Below are 20,004 nucleotides of genomic sequence, written 5' to 3'. Positions count from 1 at the left end.
TTTTTAATTAAAAAAAAATTCCAAAAGTTTTAAAAATCACTCTGTTACATGATAAATAATTTTTTTTTAAAAAAAAACGCAAATTAAGGGACGGATATGTTTGTACAACGTTATCATAGTTCCGTCAATTAATGAGAATATTAAATGACTAATTTTTTTTTTCTCAAAGATGAAACTAAATACATATTTTTCCCCAATTATTTTACTAAATACAATGATAAAAAGTATAGCACACAATATAAATCACTCAATAAAAACCCAAACAAAAAAGGAAAATTAGGATGGATTAATATATGAAGATTAGTGACATGCATGAAAGTCATGGACCACGAAAGCCATAGGCCAGGTGGCCAACTTAGAGAGATTGAACAAAATTCTTTTTACATATGATAACATCGTGGAGATTCAAGTGCAGCAATCCGTCTTTGATTCCTCAGATCCTTGTAAAAACTCTTTATAAACTTCTCGGCATCTTTGTCGACTTGATGATTCTCCTCAGAGTGATCATTCAACGCGAAAGGCGAGTCCGTGACCCGAAGTTGTCTCACCAGCGGGCTATTCCCGAGCCCTGGCAAACCCATCACCGGATACTCATGACTATGATCTAAGATATCGAACACCTTATGCAACACGTCGATTTCCTCGCCTTGGCCGCGGTGGAAACGGTGATCATACTTGGGGCGATAGTGATGACTCTTCCGTCTCGAATGGTGGTACGGGTAAGCAGGACTGTTGCTGCAGCTGAACTCGTACTCGCGGGGTGAGATGAACGACGAGAGGATATCGTCCTCGGATCGACACGAGAGCGAGAGATTGGAGTAGCATTGGTGGTTGTGGTGGTTTTGGATCATGAGGTCTCCTATCGCCTTGCTTGCTATTTTTCCTCGATTTACGAGAAAGTCGAGGTCAAGCATAAGTTTGCTCTTTGATATGCTTTTCCTCATCATATAAAGCATCATTCTCACTAAATTCCACATCTTCTTGGCCATTTTTGGTGTGGGTTTTTCCATTTCCATCCTCTTTCGTGGGAGAGAGTGAACGAGGAAATGAGTAGTGGCAGGCTGTGTATATATAGATCGAGGTCCATAAATTGGGACAATAAATAAATATTATTTATATTCATAATGATTAACGATAACCCTACAACCAAATACCAATCAATTTCATGATGATCCCGTAGTGGTTAAAAAGTGAGTCTTTTTTGGTCACTAGAAGTAAAAGTTAAAGCTTTACCCAATAAGTAGTAGTTCAACTTAAGCAATTTAAAGCTTCCTCCTAATGAAGGTGGATGAGGATAAAAGTATCTCAAGAAAAGAATCTAATTACATTTTGAGTTGACATATTTGAATTTATATTTTTTTAAATTCATATACTAAATCTATTGTGCTTGTTTGATGTCTAATTTGAGATGGGTCGGACTCGTACGTAAAGTTAAAAATAATACTTTTGATATAAAAGTGATGATATATATTAAACGAAAAGTCTTCAAATTTTATATAATATAAACAAATCAGTGTACAGACTCGAGATATATTTTAAATTGAAGATCAGAGAAAAGACAGCGATGGCAAATTTGTAATAATCTAGAAGAGCATCCTTAAAACAAATTAATAATGTTCCACGCATGACATGTTGGTGATATATTTATCTCAGTATTTGAAAATAATATCGTTAAATCCTTGTTAAAGGACACCTTGACTCTTGAGTGAGAAAGTTGTAAAAGCAATGTGAAAGCATACACAATTATTTCTCATACTAAATTAAAGCATCTTGATATCCACTTGACACCATATATACATAATAATAATAATAATAATAATAATAATATTTTATAGAAAAAATTAAATGTTTAAAAATAAATTATACTAACCAGTTAAATAATTGAAATTGTTATTAGAAACCTCATCCAACGATCTATAATTAATCAATTCTTAATCGATGATATCGTTGCAATTAATTACATATCAACGTTTCGTGCACGCGTTACACGCTTCTAAAAATATTTATTTTATTTATAACATTATTTGTGATCGTTTTTGTTTTTATGACCAGATTTTTTTTTTCTTTATTTTCATTTCAAATTGTTCTCTGGAGGTTTCTGATTCAATTGGACCAAGAGCGGCTACGAAAAGAGTAAAGCGGATGTTGGTGTTTGATTAACTATTGATTACTGATTTAGTTTGTTAATATCCTTTCTTGGCGACTTTGATTTAACATCTCGTTAGATTCCTTAACGATTTTCTTTATAAAAAAAGTAATCACGTCCATACCAAATAGATGGTAATAATATAGAGTGACATTTATTTAAGGGCAGATTAGCATAATGTTGCAAGCTATCCTTGGCCATTTTAGATTGGGGAAGGTGGTTGGTAGTTACTTAGGTACAATGAGTCAACTCCAAAGTCCAATACATTTTTTTCATCACAATTCCATGAGAAGTTCCCCGCACGGAGAATAAATGTTTCATGGATGATTCTTGAAGCTCTGGTCTTATGTATAGGGCTTGTTTTTCTTTCAACATAATTTATGACATGAAAGTGACAATACGTTGGCATAATTCTTAATCTACACGATTTATATTTTCACCCGATGGTAGCGGCTGAGGGTTTCTTTGTCATTGAAAAAAAAACATGTTAGCTAGTACTGGGCAGACGTGTGTATAACTCGATTATAATTCAAGGTTGTGTTATTCAATATCATATATATATTCATAGAGTAGGTCTCTTGTGAGACGATCTCACGAATCTTTATCTGTGAGACGGGTCAACCCTATCGATATTCACAATAAAAAGTAATACTCTTAGCTTTTTTAATGGATAACTCAAACAAGAGATCAGTATCACAAAATACGACCCGTGAGACTGTCTCACACAAGTTTTTATCATATTAATAATATAGATCGAAAATTTAATTTATTGTGTATGAATTGAAAATTAAGGAAATGTATAAATCAACATTATTTTGATCGGGTCCTCTAGATTATAATAGTCGGCGAGGGGCCATGATCTAATTAATCAATGGGGGACCAACGTTGTGTTCGAAATTGTTTTGAAAGTCGAGACAAGGATTTGCTTTAATTAGCGGAGCACCACATTGATTTGAGCTAAACTTCAGATATTTTTTTTAAAGAAATTAAATCTAGACATGTATAATATTCCTTTTTCCAAAATTATGCCACCGGACTAACTAATTTTGTGTTGTATTTGGCGAGAGGATTGGCTTGCATTTTGATAGGTTGAGATAGTGCAAAATTATGTCACCTATTGTAAGTGGATAACGAATTGATCCGACTGATCTAACTCATTTTGAAAGTTCTATATAAAAATGTCATTATTGATGGGATGGACGTAGGTTATATGTTTACAACCAAATTCAGATCATGATTGTATATTCTTTAGCAAATACATTCTAAATATACAAGTTATTTCAAGATGAATTTCATTTCTAACGGGTCCGATTTGTGGACTGGAGGTCATAAAAAGTCTACGCTTTGTCGGCTACATAATTCATAAAAAAATGACACAATCCCACGAACTTGACGAGTAATTTCCTTTGAAACAAGGAAATTAAATTATATAAATTATTAGTGGTCCTTTTTTATAACTTAGACATGGCTACTTTCGTGTCATTTTCTTTATTTAATATTTTGAATTTATCACCCTCCATGATCAACTTGAGACGGTTCACATATTTTCCAGGCAACAAAAGTCTTACCCTTTTAAGTGTGGGAAACAAATATTCATTGAGCAGAAGCGGAGCCCGGATTTAAAAAATACAAGAGCTGACTCCATCCCGGTCAAAAATCGAATTAACAAAAAAACATATTCAATTCAAACCATTACGTTCGACATAGATTTGGACATTGAGAAACATCAAAGAATAAGATGAACGGTAATATGAATAAAAAAAACTTTATACATCATTCAAACCATTATGTTCGAAATTCAAATAATTGATAAATCATATAATAACACATACAATATGATTCACATTGAAATTTTGCAAAATATGAAAGGTTATTTACTATTTTTCTCAAAATCAATCATTGTAAATAGAAACTGCTTCATTCTAGAAATTTGAAATTCTATAAATTTTTTAGTATTTATGTAAATTAAATAAAAATATAATAAAATATGTAGTAACTGCATTGTTATATTATCTCAATTTAAAATATTTCTTGTTAATGTAAAATATTGGTCTAAAAAAATATTGAATCTTAAAACTAATTTTAATAACTAACTTACGTTAAGTACTTCAATCCTTTGAGAGAAATACGATAAAATTCATATTTGATCATATGTATTTATAAATTCCTATTTTAAAGAAATTCTCACAGTTAATTAAAAAATCCTCAAATTTATATCTATTAAAAAAAATTAATTTGGATGGGGCTGGAGCCAACCCTATGCTAAGGGTGGCTCCATCCCTGTTCGCGAGGTCTTCGCAACTACCCCGTGGCAAAACCGTAAATCTACTTTTTGTCGGCAAATTAGTGTGTCTATTTAATATTTTTTATTTGATGTGGATTAAATTAAAATTCTAAATGTAAAATTTAGGCGGACGATATTTACGTTTTATTTTGTGTTTTATACTTTATCCAGTATATAAAATATATTCGCATGATGAAATACGAACAACACCCAAAATATAAAATTTTGGCTTCCAGACAAAACTTACATTTTCTTTTCCAAAAAGCTTCATTAAAATATAAAATAATTGAGTAGTTCTCTTGTGAAACGGTCTCACAAATCTTTATTTATGAGACGGGTCAACCCTACTGATATTCACTATAAAAAGTAATACTCATAGCATAAAAAGTAATATTTTTTCATAAATGACCCAGATAAGATATACGTCTCACAACATACGACCCGTAAGACCGTCTCACACGAGTTTTAACCAAAATAATTTTATTTGAAATCAGTCACCAATGAATTTTCCCTAAATTTTGCCGTTCGATTCTTCAATAGGTGTCCGCTAATACAATGTGCTCCAAGATGGTATAACCAGAGTTAAAATTTGGTGAACAAAAAATTAAGTAATATTTTTATTATTTTACCTTTTTTTACTACAAAATAAAAAAAATAAATTTGAAATTACATTACTATGAAATTTAATTATCTCGATATACAAAATATTAGTATATTGTTATCTACCACATCTATGATTGGCGTATATAATTATCTTGATATAAAAATATATAGCATTTAATCCAACAACCGAAAATTTATTTTACCATTATTGCAAATTAAAAATACCAAAATAATATTAATATATTAAAAGAATTTATTAGTATGATCAAAAATATATTTAATTATTATAAAAAATTATATTTCATGTCTTTATCTGCAAAATATATATTTAAAATGATATATCTATTCTATTTTATTAAGGTTGAGCACATGATAATAACTACCTAGGAAGATACCAACTTTTTTTTTCTAATTTTATCGATACTAATATTACACTTTTGTTTTTTGTTATTTTGTTTGTTTTTCAAAAATTTCAACAATCACTTTTATTTTTATTTTTTTTATTTCAACAATTCAAATATCAATTTAGTCACTCCATAAATTGTCAAATTACAATTTAGTCTATCGATAATGATAAAAAAAATTTATATACACATACATCGCGTGTGTATAGTAACTAGTATTATTGAAGTGTGACTTCATTAATAGTCGCTTGACTCGCTTTTACCAAGTCTTTTTTCTATTTAAGCTTTATTGCGTCATAATTCAAATCATAAATTGTTACTGGTGGGGTTCGAGGCCAGTCGCAGAACCGGCCTAGACCCACTTTCCTTGTTGGTCGTCGGTCTTTAGGTTGGCCTTTTTCCACTTAGCTTTTGAAAATTTGAGTCCAAGTTTGAAGTTAAATTTCGGAGAGAGTAATATCTTGTGAGACGATCTCGCGAATCTTTATTTGTGAGACATATCAACTCTACTGATATTCACAATCAAAAGTAATACTCTTAGCATAAAAATATTGCTTTTTCATGAATGACCTAAATAAGATATCCGGCTCACAAAATATGACCCGTGAAATCGTGAAAGAATAAAATTACATATTCTCAGTGTTTGAGATGGATTTATCATCAATATAAATTTTAAATATTTATATATATGAATTTGTCATATCTGACACTAAAGAGAGAAAAGAAAAATGATATATCCCTGGTTCCTAAAAAACAAGAAACCAGTTTCGAATCTTCATTATATGACAGGAGGGGTGCATAAACTGGCGAACTAACATGGCTATCATAATGCTTCAGATATGCATCAAGATTTCCTCCGTATTTATAACTACAAATTATATTCCACAACATTAAAAATGATTTCATATATTGGTAATACAACACAACCAAAAATTATATAATTTAACTGTCTATCAAAGCTTGCAGGCATTGCTAAGTCCTGTCTCGTGTGGGATCCCCAGTCACCTTAATGTCAAACACTACCTATTAGTTAAGTCTCTCATTTTTTGCACACTTTCATTCAAAGACAAGATCACATGCCTTAACATTCAACAATCTAATCACATATTACCCAAATTATGTCCTTGTTTGATCGGAGACTTCTGGTGTAGAAACAGATGCCAGCTTTATGTCGCAAGTTCAATTCCATGAACTGGTTCTGAAATCTAGTTAAGTTTTCTTGGGTAAGTCGTACATTTTCTTCAGAAACTTTGATGCCAATTTATCATTCCTATTGCACAATACCCGTAATATCGTATTCGGTTCGGTTGGACTCCATTTACCTGTCGTAGGAGGCAATGGAAGCCTTGACTTTCCAGAATCTCCATAGCTACTAATAGCAGTACGTCTAAATTGCTCGATAAGATTATCCGTACTAGTTTGAAATAATGGAAGAACGCCTTTAAAGGTAACAGATAACTTATCGACTAGTTCATTTGGCAAGCCATCTCCATTGGACCAGAAAAGATCAGCAAGAAACTTGAAATCCTCCTCTATTATCAACGAATCTTGCACGGTGAATACACGAGATGGTCCTCCACCGAGCAACACCAACAAGAACCCTTCAAAGGAAGCTCTCATTACATCAGTAATAACACGTGTCCGGACCCGATCATGAACCATTACGGATATTATTTCTAAATTTTTCTCCAGTTCTTGAAGGAACGGTTCAATCCTGGATAAGGAAGCCTCTCCTATGTACAAGTAATGCCAAAGAAGGTGACTTAGGTCACAAAAGACAACCTTGTATGCAGCTGCCTCTGAGAGCTGCTGTATTCCTTCCATGCACGAAGATATTGAGAGCCCAAATAAGCCGTTTGCTACATTTTCATCATTTACATATCCGCCATTCCTCAGATTGGACAGCGTCCTCTTCTCTACAACTTCCAACTCCTTTCGTGTGTTGTATAAAGTGTTTAAACGAAGACAGAGCTGCGGTATACCGAAAGAATCATCGTCATTTTTAACAAAGACTTGGGAATTCCTACCCGGAGCCATAAGTGACCGGTCTTTTTTCTTAAAGAATTTTGAACCCGTGTTGCATCTAGTTAGCATAGGAAGTGTGGGAACAAAGGTTGCTCGAGATCCTGTTCAGTAGCTGAGAATCAGAAGTTTACCGAGTAAAAAGTTAGCGTCAATAACACAATCTTGTAAATACAACATTTACCACAGCCAGATTTCCCCTTTATGATGTAACTCTGGAGGCAGCGGTCCAAACCATTCATCAACTCGGGAAGTAAAACTGGATGCATTGGAATTGGCAGAAAAAAGAATGCCTCCAAAGTCTCATCGATTGTACGTAGAACTTCCACAGCGGAGGGTGCAAAACGCCCTTTATTGACTTGAGGATTCCAGTTCTATAAAAAAAGTCGGTGAGAAAATGACTTGGTATTAATTAATTGACTAAACGATGAATTAAAGGAAGGAAAAAAAGGTCCACGGATGGTAGAATCAAATTGGATTGATACTTTAACAGGTAAAGGAGTCTCATAACACAGAGAAAAGATAATCAATGATACTGTAGGTAAAACAAAAAATGAGTTTTGACGTTTCATACTTGGTCCTTGCATAACTCAACAATAAACCCTCACATACAGTCTGCCACATCTCATATTATATTTTTCCCTATTGATGAAAATATCTATAGCAAAGTATAAAGTTTGAAAGCTTTCTGAACCACCTCATTCCACATATTGTTGCTTTAATGTCTCAATTTGGATTGACCAGAAGTAAAATCTCTAGCTATGAAAATTAGCTTTAATCTGGAAGAAATATGAACAACTAAATAAAGGCATCTAAAGAGGGATGTGCGATAAAAGGAAGCTAGTCTTGTTTGTAAATTTCCTGACAGAATTCCAAAAATAAACACTATTTATGAACATTCTATATGATGTATTCACATGGTTTTCTTTTCTCCCGTCCCTCCACACCACCCCCCGCGCCTATGCAATTTATTTACATGGCCAGATTGATAGACTACAAGGAAAAATACCTCTTGTTGCAAATTTCTGTCAACCCATTCCTCAAGTCTGTCAACCCTCGTCTGTATCCAAGATTTCACCAGGTTAGCAATCACAGCCTCTGCTTCATAAGGAGCCATCTCCTGAATTATTGCCTTGCCACCATCTTCACTGTCCACTGAATCAGAAACTGCCATTTCTACAAGATCTTTCTCAAGTTTGTCAGCAGCTAGCAGTACTTGTATAGCTTCCGGATTTAGCTCACTTATACCCGAAACAAATTTCTTAAGCTCACTTGCATAGCAAGAATGCAGAGTAGCAACAGCTACACCTGTGGCGAGAGGGTGCCATCGTTTCAGCACAGGGCTATATATTTCCTTCTCATTGAATGCCAAGTCACATATATTTTGCGAAAGGATAGAAAGAACGGGAAGAGGACATTGTTGATACTTAGAAGACAGCCTGCTTGAGATTATTTTCTCCTTTTCCTGTCTTCAAATGGAGCAAACAGCAGTCTGAGTCACATTTACGAGCAGAACAAAATTGATAATATGAGGTTATATATGTGTGTGTGTGTTCTTAAGAAACTTCATATCATGCTTGCCTGAGAAAAAGCACTGCGCACTGATGACCTGATATAAGCTTCAACCCTTCTACATCCTACGTCAACTTCTTTTCTATTTTGATACTCATGAGACAAGTCTACCTCCAGTACTTTGGCTGCCGACACCACCAGCCTCAAAACACTGTACATCACATCAATATTTCCCCTGTAAAAATTGTCGTGGTAGTGAAGCAGCATTTTTTCTGCCCACTCTAAAATCAGAGTCATTATCGAGCTTGCGATCTTTGAATACGAGGAATCATGTGTTGTCTCTACATCCTTTCCTACCTCCACCATCATATGATCAGCAGCAAAAAGGAGGTCACCCTCAATTTGACCAGTAGTGACATATCGGTGAAATAAGAGCCACAGAAAACAAAGATTATGGAACATTTGGTTTATGCCTAGGACAACCCAAGTTTTCTTGATAAGTTCTAAGACCTCATCAACTTCCTCAACAATAGATGTTTCATCATTCACATCAAAGCAAGCATCAAGAAGTTTTTGGTATAGGTGGACATTCAGTGGAATCCCATCAGCCCAGTGACATACATCAGACAAGGAACCATCGAATTCTCTGCAAGAAAAAGATGCCACAACATTACGGAGGACTTGCATGGATTCACTGTGCTTTCCTGTTTCGATTGGTTTCTCTCTAGCTGCACGTAGGATCTGCCGAAGGCGCTGAGGGGCTGTTTGTGATTTATCAAGAGGCAGATGTGGGTGCACAATGAGTCCAGCTTCAAGCACTTTCAAGCTCCTCCTTTGCCATGCTTCGTATTCTTGTTGACTGGTAAAATCCGAGGATTTTAATTGTTGTAATAACTCCAATGGCAACACGATTGATTCTATTCGTCTTCCGAGCTGCTCAGAAAAAAAGGCAGGAAAACATACCAAATTACTACCACAAGGACATGAAGTTATGATAGCCATTATCCAATATCCATAAAAATGTATCGTATCTCACAGACAATTCAACTGAAAAATTCTGAGCCCAAGCACAACAGAAATAGCTTAATGATCCAGCTCTGCAAGAAAAATGCAGGTATGCAATTTCAAGTGTTCTTGAGCTACTATTATCTTCAGCCTACTTCTAGAATCTATGGCATTTCGAACTAAATATATAATTTTTCCTATAGTTTGAGATCAATTTAAACTTTAAGCAAAACATATTTTCTTACCAATAATATCCTCCGCTCAAACCTCATTTGATTATAAAGGAATTTATCTTCCAATTTGATTATATTTCTTTCAGTCCACAAGACAGTTTGCTCGAAGAGAAAAGTTCGAAATTTTCAAGACCTAAAACGCATTAAATTTCCGACGCCGCCTTCAATGGAGCAATTCCTTGAATCTGGCTTTAGCTTTTAAACTTGAGCGAAAGGATTAAAGAAAATAGTTCAAAGAAAAAACTATCAAATATCTGACCTGACCAGCGGCAACTCTCAGCAGTCCGCGCCGGATTCTGGAATCGGTCTGTTCCGTGACCCTCATCTGAACCCTCATCAGTTCCGAAACACTAATCCCACTCCTCCTCGGGACCGATTCGGCCCGATTCAGATTTCCTGACCCGTCCAAATCCTTCTTATCATTCTTCTTCTTCGACTTCAGGCCTAGAGCTTTCTTCACCTTACTCGCGGCCGAAATCGAGGCCGTACTGGATGTCCTCTGCAGAGGCCCCGATCTCTCGGAGTTGGAAACATAAGTAAGAGGCCTTCCTCCGCCAGAGCTCCGGCAGGCTGCGACGAGGATCTCGTAGGCAGTTTCCCGGAGCTCCGAATGGGACAGGTCAACACCCAGATTGCCAAATGGATTCATGTCTACACAATTATGCAGGAAAAAAAAAGTGGGCTTTTCTTAATCATCAACGTTGAGAACTTGGACCATATAAACATACCGCAATCATGGGTCATTTGCACATATGAAGCTGTACATTTAAGAACCATTCATGGAGATGAATGATTGCATGCGATGAGTGTGAAAAGCAAAATTTTGATGGAATTGTGAAATAATGTCATTGGCTTGCTTGACTTTTAAGCAATATACATTAATAATTGCAAAAAATTAACGTATTTTAATTCTTTGATGCAAGGTGGGTACGCAGGAAATGGACATTATTAAACGAGTTTAGAAAGAAAAAGTAAAAGGGAGGGGTTGGACAGTTGAAGTGTTCCTCTTTGTTGTCGCATTGGGCTACGACTTAGCATCTTGATTCAGAATTTTGAAAGAGGAAGGAGACGACTCAGGATGATGATTGTTTCTAAATAAATAATTATGTGTCATTTTTCAGTAATAATTTTAAAATATTTATTAAGACGATGACACCCGCAAACAACCACATCCATTTTTGCTCTCAAAATCTATTTTGGATTTCAATTTTTTCTTTACATTTATATATGTGCGCGTGCGATTACATATAGAAAAATTTATCTAATCAAAAAACTTTATCAAACATTTTTATACCATAATCAATGTACACTTGAATTTAAAGCTTTTTATGTTAAATAACGATATTTATTTAAAAATTACATAATAACAACGTAAAAGCGTTACCGAATTTTTAGAAACTGTTTTTTTCCTTTTAAGACTTTACACCTAGTGCCATGCAGCATTCGAAATATTATAGTTATATTTTGGTTTTTCAGCGACTTGAAAGTGTATGTTTACATCCCTTAAACACCAACCTCACAAGTAGATGTCATTACGATGCTCATGGAAGTAATCACGCATATACCTTAAGCTTGGACATTACCCGAGTCAAGTTGTTCGAGTTTGACTCGACTAGCCATTGCACGGCTCAAGTTCGATGAGTCTAGACTCTAGTGGAGCAGTCCGTCGCTGGGCAAAAATTTAACCGAAAAATGGAACATACCTCGACAAAATAGGTTGACAAGCGTTCTCACTTGACTTATAGATACTCAAAGAAAACTTCTAAAAGTAGAAGTTTGAGTAACTATAGCTGAATAAGAGCGACTGAGCGAGTTTTGGCCGCTATGGAGCTACTCACAAGCAGGCATAGTCCACTTCAGCTGTTACGCACATCTATCTATATGGATGTAATTTACCCTTCAGTTTGTTTCGACAGAAACCACGCAAGGAGAACTGAATTACACTGCTGACTGAATTGTGTGGTTAGATATATGAGCCACTTAAACTCATTTACCAATGTTATCTTAGAAAGAAAGTAAAGTCGGTCACAGAAACGAAGACAACATTCAGGTGCTCGCATTAACTCAAAGATGGGGGAAAAATCACCCCACGATACCATTGAGATCATCTAATACAGTTAGTATTTTTCGGCCAAAGTAAATAGAAATTGCGCGCATATAATCATTCAACAATCAATAAATTTGTCAAATTGTCCATGACCCCTTTTCTGCTTCTGCTTCTCATCTGTTTACATTACGTAGTGCGCCTCAAAAATATCAAAATCTGAATTCTGGATCCACATCCATTGCCCATGCAAATTTCGCCAGAAGGGACTTATTGAAAATCTGCAGTAAAGCATCATCATTGAGAGAGTAAGGTAACCCAGAGAGGAGAAATCAACACAAGTTTACACCCATCGAAGAAGAAAAAATCAAATTCTTAAAAAGATTACGACGGGAATAGGACTTGCCTTCTCGATAGGAACTTCCTGGCGCTTACACCAAGCAACTGTAATTCTAGGATCAAGGTAGTTGATCCTCGATGTGCCCAAAGCTATAGTTTTCAGATCTTCTTTGGTCTCCTTGTCGCGTTCCATTTTCTCAATCTTTGCAGCAGTTTGAGCTATCTTTTTCTCTAATCTGCAACACATTCCATCATCAGCCACGTGTTTCTCAATAAGGGTATAACTTCAAATTTATAAAAAAGAATTATAATTACGCTTCAGGGTTCATATTCCGCTTAGGTTTCCCATCAGCATTCTTCAGGGGGGGCTTCCCTTTGTTTGCCCTCGCCAAATCCTCCTTTAGTTCTTCCATAGCACCCTAAAAGAAGTTTAAAACAATGCATGCAGATAATTATACAAATACAAGACTTAAAGAAGCTATCATAGAAAAGATAAAATAATACACCATTCAGACAGTTAAACACTTGAGCCAGTCCACATGGCTTCAGACAGTATACTGTGATAAAAGCAGGTGAATACCCTTTTCTCCCACCAAAATAGTCATACTAAAATTCAACATTTGACAGTCTGCCATAATCAACCAGTATGAGAAATATAACCAAGATATTACCTTTAGTTCTTCAATTTTCTCATCCAAACGTAACATCTGGGCACTGTGGGACTTTGAGACAGTACGCTGATGATTACAAATTATTGCAACCTACAGGATGCAAGCCAAATAGTAACAGTTCTCGACAAAACATAGAAAAAATGCATATCATCATCAGATTCAACAGCCTTTACCTCCTTGTTTGCATGTTGATAAACAACAACTTTTTCAGCAACCTCTCCACCTTTCGACTCCTTGCTCAACTGTCATTCAGAGGCACCAGCAGATTTTAGACACTATAACCACATAACAATTGTAAAACAATATAAGAGAAGTGGTGCGGCTGTCTAGGATTTCTCTACGCATCCATTCAGAAGAAAAGTAGCAGCACAAAATTTGAGGGGAACTTTTTAGTTAAATTGCACCAGTGAATGCCATATTTTAACAGCGAGAATGGTCCTGCTTGCTATTATTTTAGCACATTTCAGTGTGTGATGTAAGTTCATAAAACACAAAAATTTGAGAAGATCCCATTATGTCACATCCCCATTGTAATGGCAACACAATTATACTAGTAGATCAAAAAGTACGTTATCAACCCCAAACTAGTAGGAAGTAGCCTGTGATCGTGTAGGAATTACGGAGAAAAATTATAATTGTGACAAAGTCACCATTTGGAAAGAACCACGGTTAGATGTTTGACAAAACATCAGAGTATCTCTTTGATTAACTTTTTGCATGAACTAAAGTTGCTGGAAAATGCCGCAGGCTTATTATCCTTTACAACTTATTAATCATGAGGGTTTCAATATGAGACATTGACCATGAGTTCCATTTAGGGATACTTTCATAGGCTACATCAGTCCTCACTTCAAGCTAATTCACTCCTACTCCAGTTGCATGAGTGGGGAGCGGAAGTTGCTTCATTTTTTTCATGTTTATATTCGTTACACGAAGGGTAAAATAACAGCAGTATTGTACAACGCATACATACATAACAACTTGAGTTTCAGGTCAGAAGTCCTATGTCGCAACTCACCATATCATCTAACGTAATAGATGCATTGTATGTCCGAAATACTTTGGCTGTGAGGCCAGGCATGAGTTCCTTCAGATGAGCATTCAGTTTGCTAGTGTCAAGCTTGTCAAAAAGATCTTCACCACCTTTTTTCCCTGAGAACAACACATCCATGGGTAAGACAAGCTGATACCAAACTATGACATACACGCAAAGCAAAAGATCATTTACTGACCATTTCGAAACTGTTGGATTGCTTTGAAAACAGGAGTTTGAACGATTACTTCATTTTGATACCTTATAGAGTCTTTACCAAGGAAATCAAACTGTGAATAAAGCAGGAAAATGCTGGAGGTTATCACTTCAAATATGTTGTTGACAAGGCATCATGCTGCAGGACCAAGACAATTATTTGAACAACAGAGTCTCTTTACCTTTAAGATATTTGGAGGAACAGGTTCCACATTTTCTACTTTCAACGTGCAGCAACCAACTGTATCAGCTTCATCATCGTCCTTCAAGATGACAAAGGAAATCATAAAACTTGATATAGAACTCCTATGGAATTGTTACAGCCAATACTCGAGAACAAATAAATTGTGCTTTAGGGACAAATAATTTCTTCAATTAAACAAGCCTGGATCGCAATGATGATCAAGATAACACACCCAAAGAAATTTCAAACAACTAGAAGTTAACATAATTAATAAATCTTTTTGCACCTCATACCTTCTCATTGCCTGCCCTAAGAGCTAATTTGTCTATAAGATAGGTAGCAACTGCTATCTGCTTCCTTGTAGGATCCTTGCTAGAAAAATCTTTGGTATAAGCAGCTCGAATACCTTGAATATGGTTCTTCATTCAAAAGCATAAGATTTTGAAAATAAGTCCATCAGATTTCCATCAACACGAGTAACAAGTAAAGCTTTGATAAGCCGAATACATTTCAATTACCTTCAAAAGCCTAGCCTTCTCATATTTCTCCTTGTCGCTCTGGCCTTTCAAGGTGCTGCTAGCTGCTAGGAACACATATTTGAATTCTTTCTGGTTTATTGGATCATTCCAATATGCTAACCAGGTCACCGTATTGTCATGCCTTATTTCTTTCCAGCTGCCACAGTGCATATTGACAAGGTTAAATTTTATTTAAGACTAGATAGCATTGATAACAGAAAATACTAGCCATTCATGAAGGTTTTCTGAAAAAAAGATCCAACCTGGTCTTAGAAAAGAGAAAAGAAAAGAAAAGAAAAGAAAAAAAAACAACTAAGAAAGTAGAACCTTTCCCCAGGGATAGGACAATCGGGAATTGGAGTATCCTCCCCAATATTTATGATTATGTCACTTGGCTGTATTCGTTTTTTTAGCTTCCCCATCTGTTAAAAAGTAACAGTATTTAACTTTAAAAAACCTGTGTGCCACTAAATATTCAAATAAAGATGCAAAGCATATACGTGCAAATCTCCAATATGTTCTTCTATTGCTACTGAGAAAATGTTGATAAACCTTAGGGTGCTCGCCACGGCCTCGAAACAATCCAGGTGGTTCAACCCTGAAGTTTCCAACCTGGAAATGGTATAACTGTCAGCTTCTGGAGACACAGACAAACAAGGGATGCACATAAAAATTTCCCATCATCGTAACATAAGACGAAAATGCTAATGCGGCAAAGCAGCAATGTGAAAACAAAAATGTAGAATCCACGTCATTTGATAAAGTGGTGAAATGCAAAAACAGCAATTTGCACATCATGTACAAGAATGAGGATAAACCATGCATATCAATCTTTGTCTACTCTAGGAATATAAACACAGTATGAGAACAATATGCAATCAACACAATAAAATACTACACCCTCATGTTCATTTGCCATCCATAAATTGTGATGCCATTTTAATCTTTCAACAGTTCAGACATTCGGTATAAGTAAATTCATTTTTTCCCAATTATCAAGTGGGGAAAAAATCACAGCACATAGATTAAGGACAGAATCACACCTTCTCTTTGACTCCATCAACGATTGCCCACATAAACTTTTCCTCTTGCTTCAATTTCTCCTCTTTTAAAGCTTTCTTCTCCTGAGAAGGAATGAAAATTTGAACATTGGTATGCCCCTTATGAAAATATATATTACATGCTTGGCTGTTCACAGGAGCACCATATTATGCAACAGAAACAAATTATGTCTCAGTGAAAACAATCCTTTTCCGTCAGGACAAAGCTTTTATCAAGTATAAGCAAGCAAAGTTCTTTTCTCTGCGTTCATGGCGTTCATGCTCATCATAAGAAAAGGAAATGCTTTACCTCGGTACTCATCTGTTTCTTCTTCTCCTTTTCTTTTTGATGCCATTCATATATAGGAGTAAAATCACAATCTTCCAACTTCTGAATAGCGTGATTCTTTCCCAGTATCTTCCGCCAGTCAGTCATAAAATTCTCTTTGAACTTAGGCTTGTTCATGTACTCAGTATCCAGCATCACCGCAAACATTGTTGCAACCTACCAAAAGCATAAGGATTAGAAACTGCACTATTTGCGATAATCTAACATACAGGAGATAGAAATTGCTAACTTAAATAATTAGAAAGAGAAATATAGCATCAATGCACATTTTATATGTGTTGTGACACAGCTAGTGAGAAGAGAGGAACCTCTTCCTGTTCTGGAGTTAAGACGACAGGTTTTCCCTTGTGGAGCATCTTAACTCCATGAGGCTTGTATGGAGGTGGAAAAATCACACCATTATGGACCAAAGTAGTCCACTTTTGTCCTTCACCAGAGCTGGGAAGAACCTTTGACGAAATGGAATATTTTGTGCTTTTCACAACCTTTTTTGATTTCTTATTTGTCTTCGTTGCCGATGCAGATACAGACTTAGTGACTTGTTTTACATATAATGATTTCTTAGCTGAAGAATTCTGATTCTTCATTCTCTGTGATATGGGAACATGATCATCATCATCCTCTACCTTTGGTTCACCTCTAGGAACTGCAGTGCATGCATCAGAAAGCTTAGCCTTTTTTTCAGAAGATCGGCATTCAAATTTCACAGAATCCGGAGGTCTCTTCTTTAGAATAGACGAAGGTTTCTTTTGAGAGTGATCTGTTGAGCTAGACCCATTTTGATCAGCTTTGGTCAATATGGGTTTTCTTTCATCAGAACTATTAGACCTACTAGTGGATACCCTAGCGTCAGACTTTACTTGGAACTTGGTAGACAAGGGCTTCTCATCATCTGAATCTTCCTTTTTCGGGAGACTACGCTTTTGAACCAAAGCTAAAGTATTAGGTCCTTGTTTGGCATGATTAGAGTTGCCCTTCGAGGAGCTAGGAAGCCTGGCACTGAGTGGTTTATTATCTCCAGAATCCTCTGAATCATTGGCTTCACCTGCAGCTTGGGTCAATGGCTGCTCTTCTTGGACTTGTTGCTTAACAGGGTTGGGCTCATCTGTTACTGAAGTAGGTCTTTTGGAATTCGCTGCGTAAGACTTAACTAATGATTCCTTGGCAGAAGAACTAGATGATTTTGGGCTTGCCAGAGGAGACTTAATAGGTGGTGCCTTGCAAGAGGGAGGAACCGAATTACCCTTTTGCACGGTGGAACTTTCACCGTTACGAGATTGTTGACCAGGTGTTGGCCTCCCCAACCGTTGGTCATGCTTTTGAGATGATAAATTCTTTGTTTCTGAGTTCACAGGGTTTTGCCTTGTAGAAGAGCTAGACCTTTTAAAAACTAGCGGCTGCTCATCCTCATCCTCATCCTCATCCACATCATTCAACAATTTTTTTTCATCAAAAGCATCAACCGCCATTTGTTGCTGTTACCTTTATCCAAAAATAACAGATTCAGTTGAAGATATATGTCTGTCTCAATGGTGCTTGTTGCAGGAAAAACATTGAATATCAAATTCCTCATCAAAAAGAGCTTAAAGATGTGGTAATTCAGTACAAGGGGATCACATGAGCCTGTCTTTTCTTTACTAAAATTAAAATCCAAAAATAACATCCTAAGTTAAATGAAAATTATTTACATGATTGGTTGTAATCGAAATAAGCTACAATCATCATCAAAAGTCAGAATGATGGTGAATCTTGAAGAAAAACTAATCATGATGCAAGAATGATGATGAATGAATCTTGAAAAGAAACTAATTTCTGCATGCATGCACCAACTGTGAAATAGGCACAAATAAATAAAATAAATTACTACTCAATGGTATATAAATAAAGCATTGGGAACACCCGAAAGAAGTTAAAGATATTTCATACAGATTTAGAGCATTCATATATATATAAGAAAACTAGTGTACGAAATTCTAGTCATGGGCATGATTTTGCAAACGCTAACTCAAATGAATAATTCACTGTACGATTAACCAATATTCAAATCTTAGAGCTGGATCTAGCTTACTCCACAATGAGAACATGACAAACATGCAGATGTGATGCAAATACACCAGATAAATTGCATAGCCAAAAATTACAAGAACAAAAGAGCAGGGGAACATGATTTTGATTCTTTTCAGCTTCATAATGAACACAAATCCAAATTTTTATAAGCTAACTATACAGTAAAGAAAATAACATCTTTAGGGTTTAGACTACCAAAAATTGACAGAAATCAAATCGTGTCCAGCAAACCCATGCACTTGATCAGATTTACTTCAGTACAATTCTCCTGATCTTGATTCGGTATCAACCTCCATAGGTCATCCTTAAGGGCCATTCTAGTATTGGTGACTACAAAAGTTCGACATTTTGTCGTTTTCAAGATAACAGAAAAGTAAACAACATTACAGTTTTTAATCACTAGCTCGAAAAACCTCCTTCGAATAACCTTACAAACAAAAAAGATAAAATTAACATCGCAAGCCTTAAATAGAGCCGATTTAAGAGGTACAGAAACCTTATCATTCTAAAAACTTAATTAACTGAATGAAAAGCAAAAAAATTTAAAAAAATCACAATCTTACAATCGAAATATCCAATATTTTTCTCGACGTCATTGAGAAAAATAAACACGAAGAATAAAAAATAACCACAACCGCATTTAAAAAAAATCTTCTGCACCTTCACCAGAGTAATTTGAAAAGATAAATAAACAAAAAGATACATGAATTCATATCTAACCTCACGCCTCGACGGAAATCGGGCTTTCAGATTCTTTAATCACCGATTGAGATTTTATCTGATAAAGATGGGGAACTGAGGTGATAGTGGTGCTATAGCAACAAAAATATTGCAGGAAGCCAATGAGCTTCGCAGCTCCCGCCGGCGGCGCCGGAGTGGACGGTGACCGTCGAAGAGATAAAAGGGGTGTGAGCAGGAGATAAATGCGGCGTAAGGTGAATTTTTAAGGGGGAGAGCTGCCTGGTTGCATTTCCGATTGTTTTTTTAATTGTATCTGAATTCGGGTTATGGGTCGGCCTTCATGTGGAATTTTGCCATGACCCGACCCGGGTATTCTGCCATCTAAGCTACGGGTCGACGACCTCAGGTTAGCCCACCTAATTTTTTCACCCCCTTCCCCTCCAAACAAGACTGATGTGGTACACGCATCCACGCGATACTTGTGAATAAAGTGTGAATAAAAAATATATTAAATGAAGGTTGCCAAATTTTGAAATTGAATTGATACTCGAGAAAAATATGATTTTTAAAAAATATCAAAAATTGAATACGAATTTTAGTGGTTAAATTATATTTTTAAATAATAAAAGATAGCTTAAAAAATTTGAAGAGCC

The 20,004-nt window shown here is 35.7% G+C and overlaps 3 protein-coding genes across 4 annotated transcripts; all 3 read right to left on the bottom strand.

Moving 5' to 3' along the window:
• Positions 1-380: 380 nt before the first annotated feature.
• LOC142547146 (uncharacterized) lies at positions 381-989 on the bottom strand. Its single transcript, XM_075655267.1, has one exon. The coding sequence runs from the start codon at positions 987-989 to the stop codon at positions 381-383; it is 609 nt and encodes a 202-aa protein (XP_075511382.1).
• Positions 990-6,470: 5,481 nt separating this feature from the next.
• On the bottom strand, positions 6,471-11,244 carry LOC142545614 (protein unc-13 homolog). Its single transcript, XM_075652885.1, has 5 exons — positions 10,469-11,244; positions 9,041-9,904; positions 8,469-8,924; positions 7,644-7,833; positions 6,471-7,563 (listed from the first exon to the last, which is right to left on the bottom strand). Exons 1-5 carry the CDS (start codon positions 10,856-10,858, stop codon positions 6,647-6,649), a joined length of 2,817 nt encoding a protein of 938 aa, XP_075509000.1. The 5' UTR covers positions 10,859-11,244; the 3' UTR covers positions 6,471-6,646.
• A 1,000-nt stretch (positions 11,245-12,244) lies between these two features.
• LOC142545613 (DNA topoisomerase 1-like) lies at positions 12,245-19,655 on the bottom strand. Of its 2 annotated transcripts, none has more exons than XM_075652882.1 (16): positions 19,391-19,655; positions 16,912-18,085; positions 16,565-16,759; positions 16,258-16,338; positions 15,767-15,826; positions 15,542-15,636; positions 15,215-15,371; positions 14,990-15,115; positions 14,695-14,775; positions 14,496-14,586; positions 14,282-14,415; positions 13,437-13,505; positions 13,264-13,353; positions 12,908-13,011; positions 12,660-12,828; positions 12,245-12,534 (listed from the first exon to the last, which is right to left on the bottom strand). In XM_075652882.1, exons 2-16 carry the CDS (start codon positions 18,070-18,072, stop codon positions 12,466-12,468), a joined length of 2,682 nt encoding a protein of 893 aa, XP_075508997.1. In that variant the 5' UTR covers positions 18,073-18,085; positions 19,391-19,655; the 3' UTR covers positions 12,245-12,465. The 2 variants fall into 2 exon arrangements, with proteins under 2 accessions (XP_075508997.1, XP_075508999.1); XM_075652884.1 differs by having other exon boundaries at positions 16,912-18,078.
• Positions 19,656-20,004: the final 349 nt, after the last annotated feature.

The sequence above is a fragment of the Primulina tabacum genome, chromosome 5, assembly GCF_025594145.1.
Source record: "Primulina tabacum isolate GXHZ01 chromosome 5, ASM2559414v2, whole genome shotgun sequence".
In the NCBI taxonomy this organism is placed as follows: Eukaryota; Viridiplantae; Streptophyta; class Magnoliopsida; order Lamiales; family Gesneriaceae; genus Primulina; species Primulina tabacum.
This window is presented reverse-complemented; position numbering and strand designations above follow the sequence as displayed.

What these genes read in the sequence shown, in the direction of transcription:
- LOC142547146 (XM_075655267.1), bottom strand. Translation starts at nt 989, where the DNA reads ATGGCCAAGAAGATGTGGAATTTAGTGAGAATGATGCTTTATATGATG.
- LOC142545614 (XM_075652885.1), bottom strand. Translation starts at nt 10,858, where the DNA reads ATGAATCCATTTGGCAATCTGGGTGTTGACCTGTCCCATTCGGAGCTC. An exon ending in TGAGAGTTGCCGCTGGTCAG is followed by an intron (nt 9,905 to 10,468) that starts GTCAGATATTTG and finishes TTTTCTGAGCAG; the next exon opens with CTCGGAAGACGAATAGAATC. An exon ending in ACAGAAATTTGCAACAAGAG is followed by an intron (nt 7,834 to 8,468) that starts GTATTTTTCCTT and finishes CTTTTTTTATAG; the next exon opens with AACTGGAATCCTCAAGTCAA.
- LOC142545613 (XM_075652882.1), bottom strand. Translation starts at nt 18,072, where the DNA reads ATGGCGGTTGATGCTTTTGATGAAAAAAAATTGTTGAATGATGTGGAT. An exon ending in TTGATGGAGTCAAAGAGAAG is followed by an intron (nt 15,827 to 16,257) that starts GTGTGATTCTGT and finishes TACCATTTCCAG; the next exon opens with GTTGGAAACTTCAGGGTTGA. An exon ending in TGTCCTATCCCTGGGGAAAG is followed by an intron (nt 15,372 to 15,541) that starts GTTCTACTTTCT and finishes GCACTGTGGCAG; the next exon opens with CTGGAAAGAAATAAGGCATG.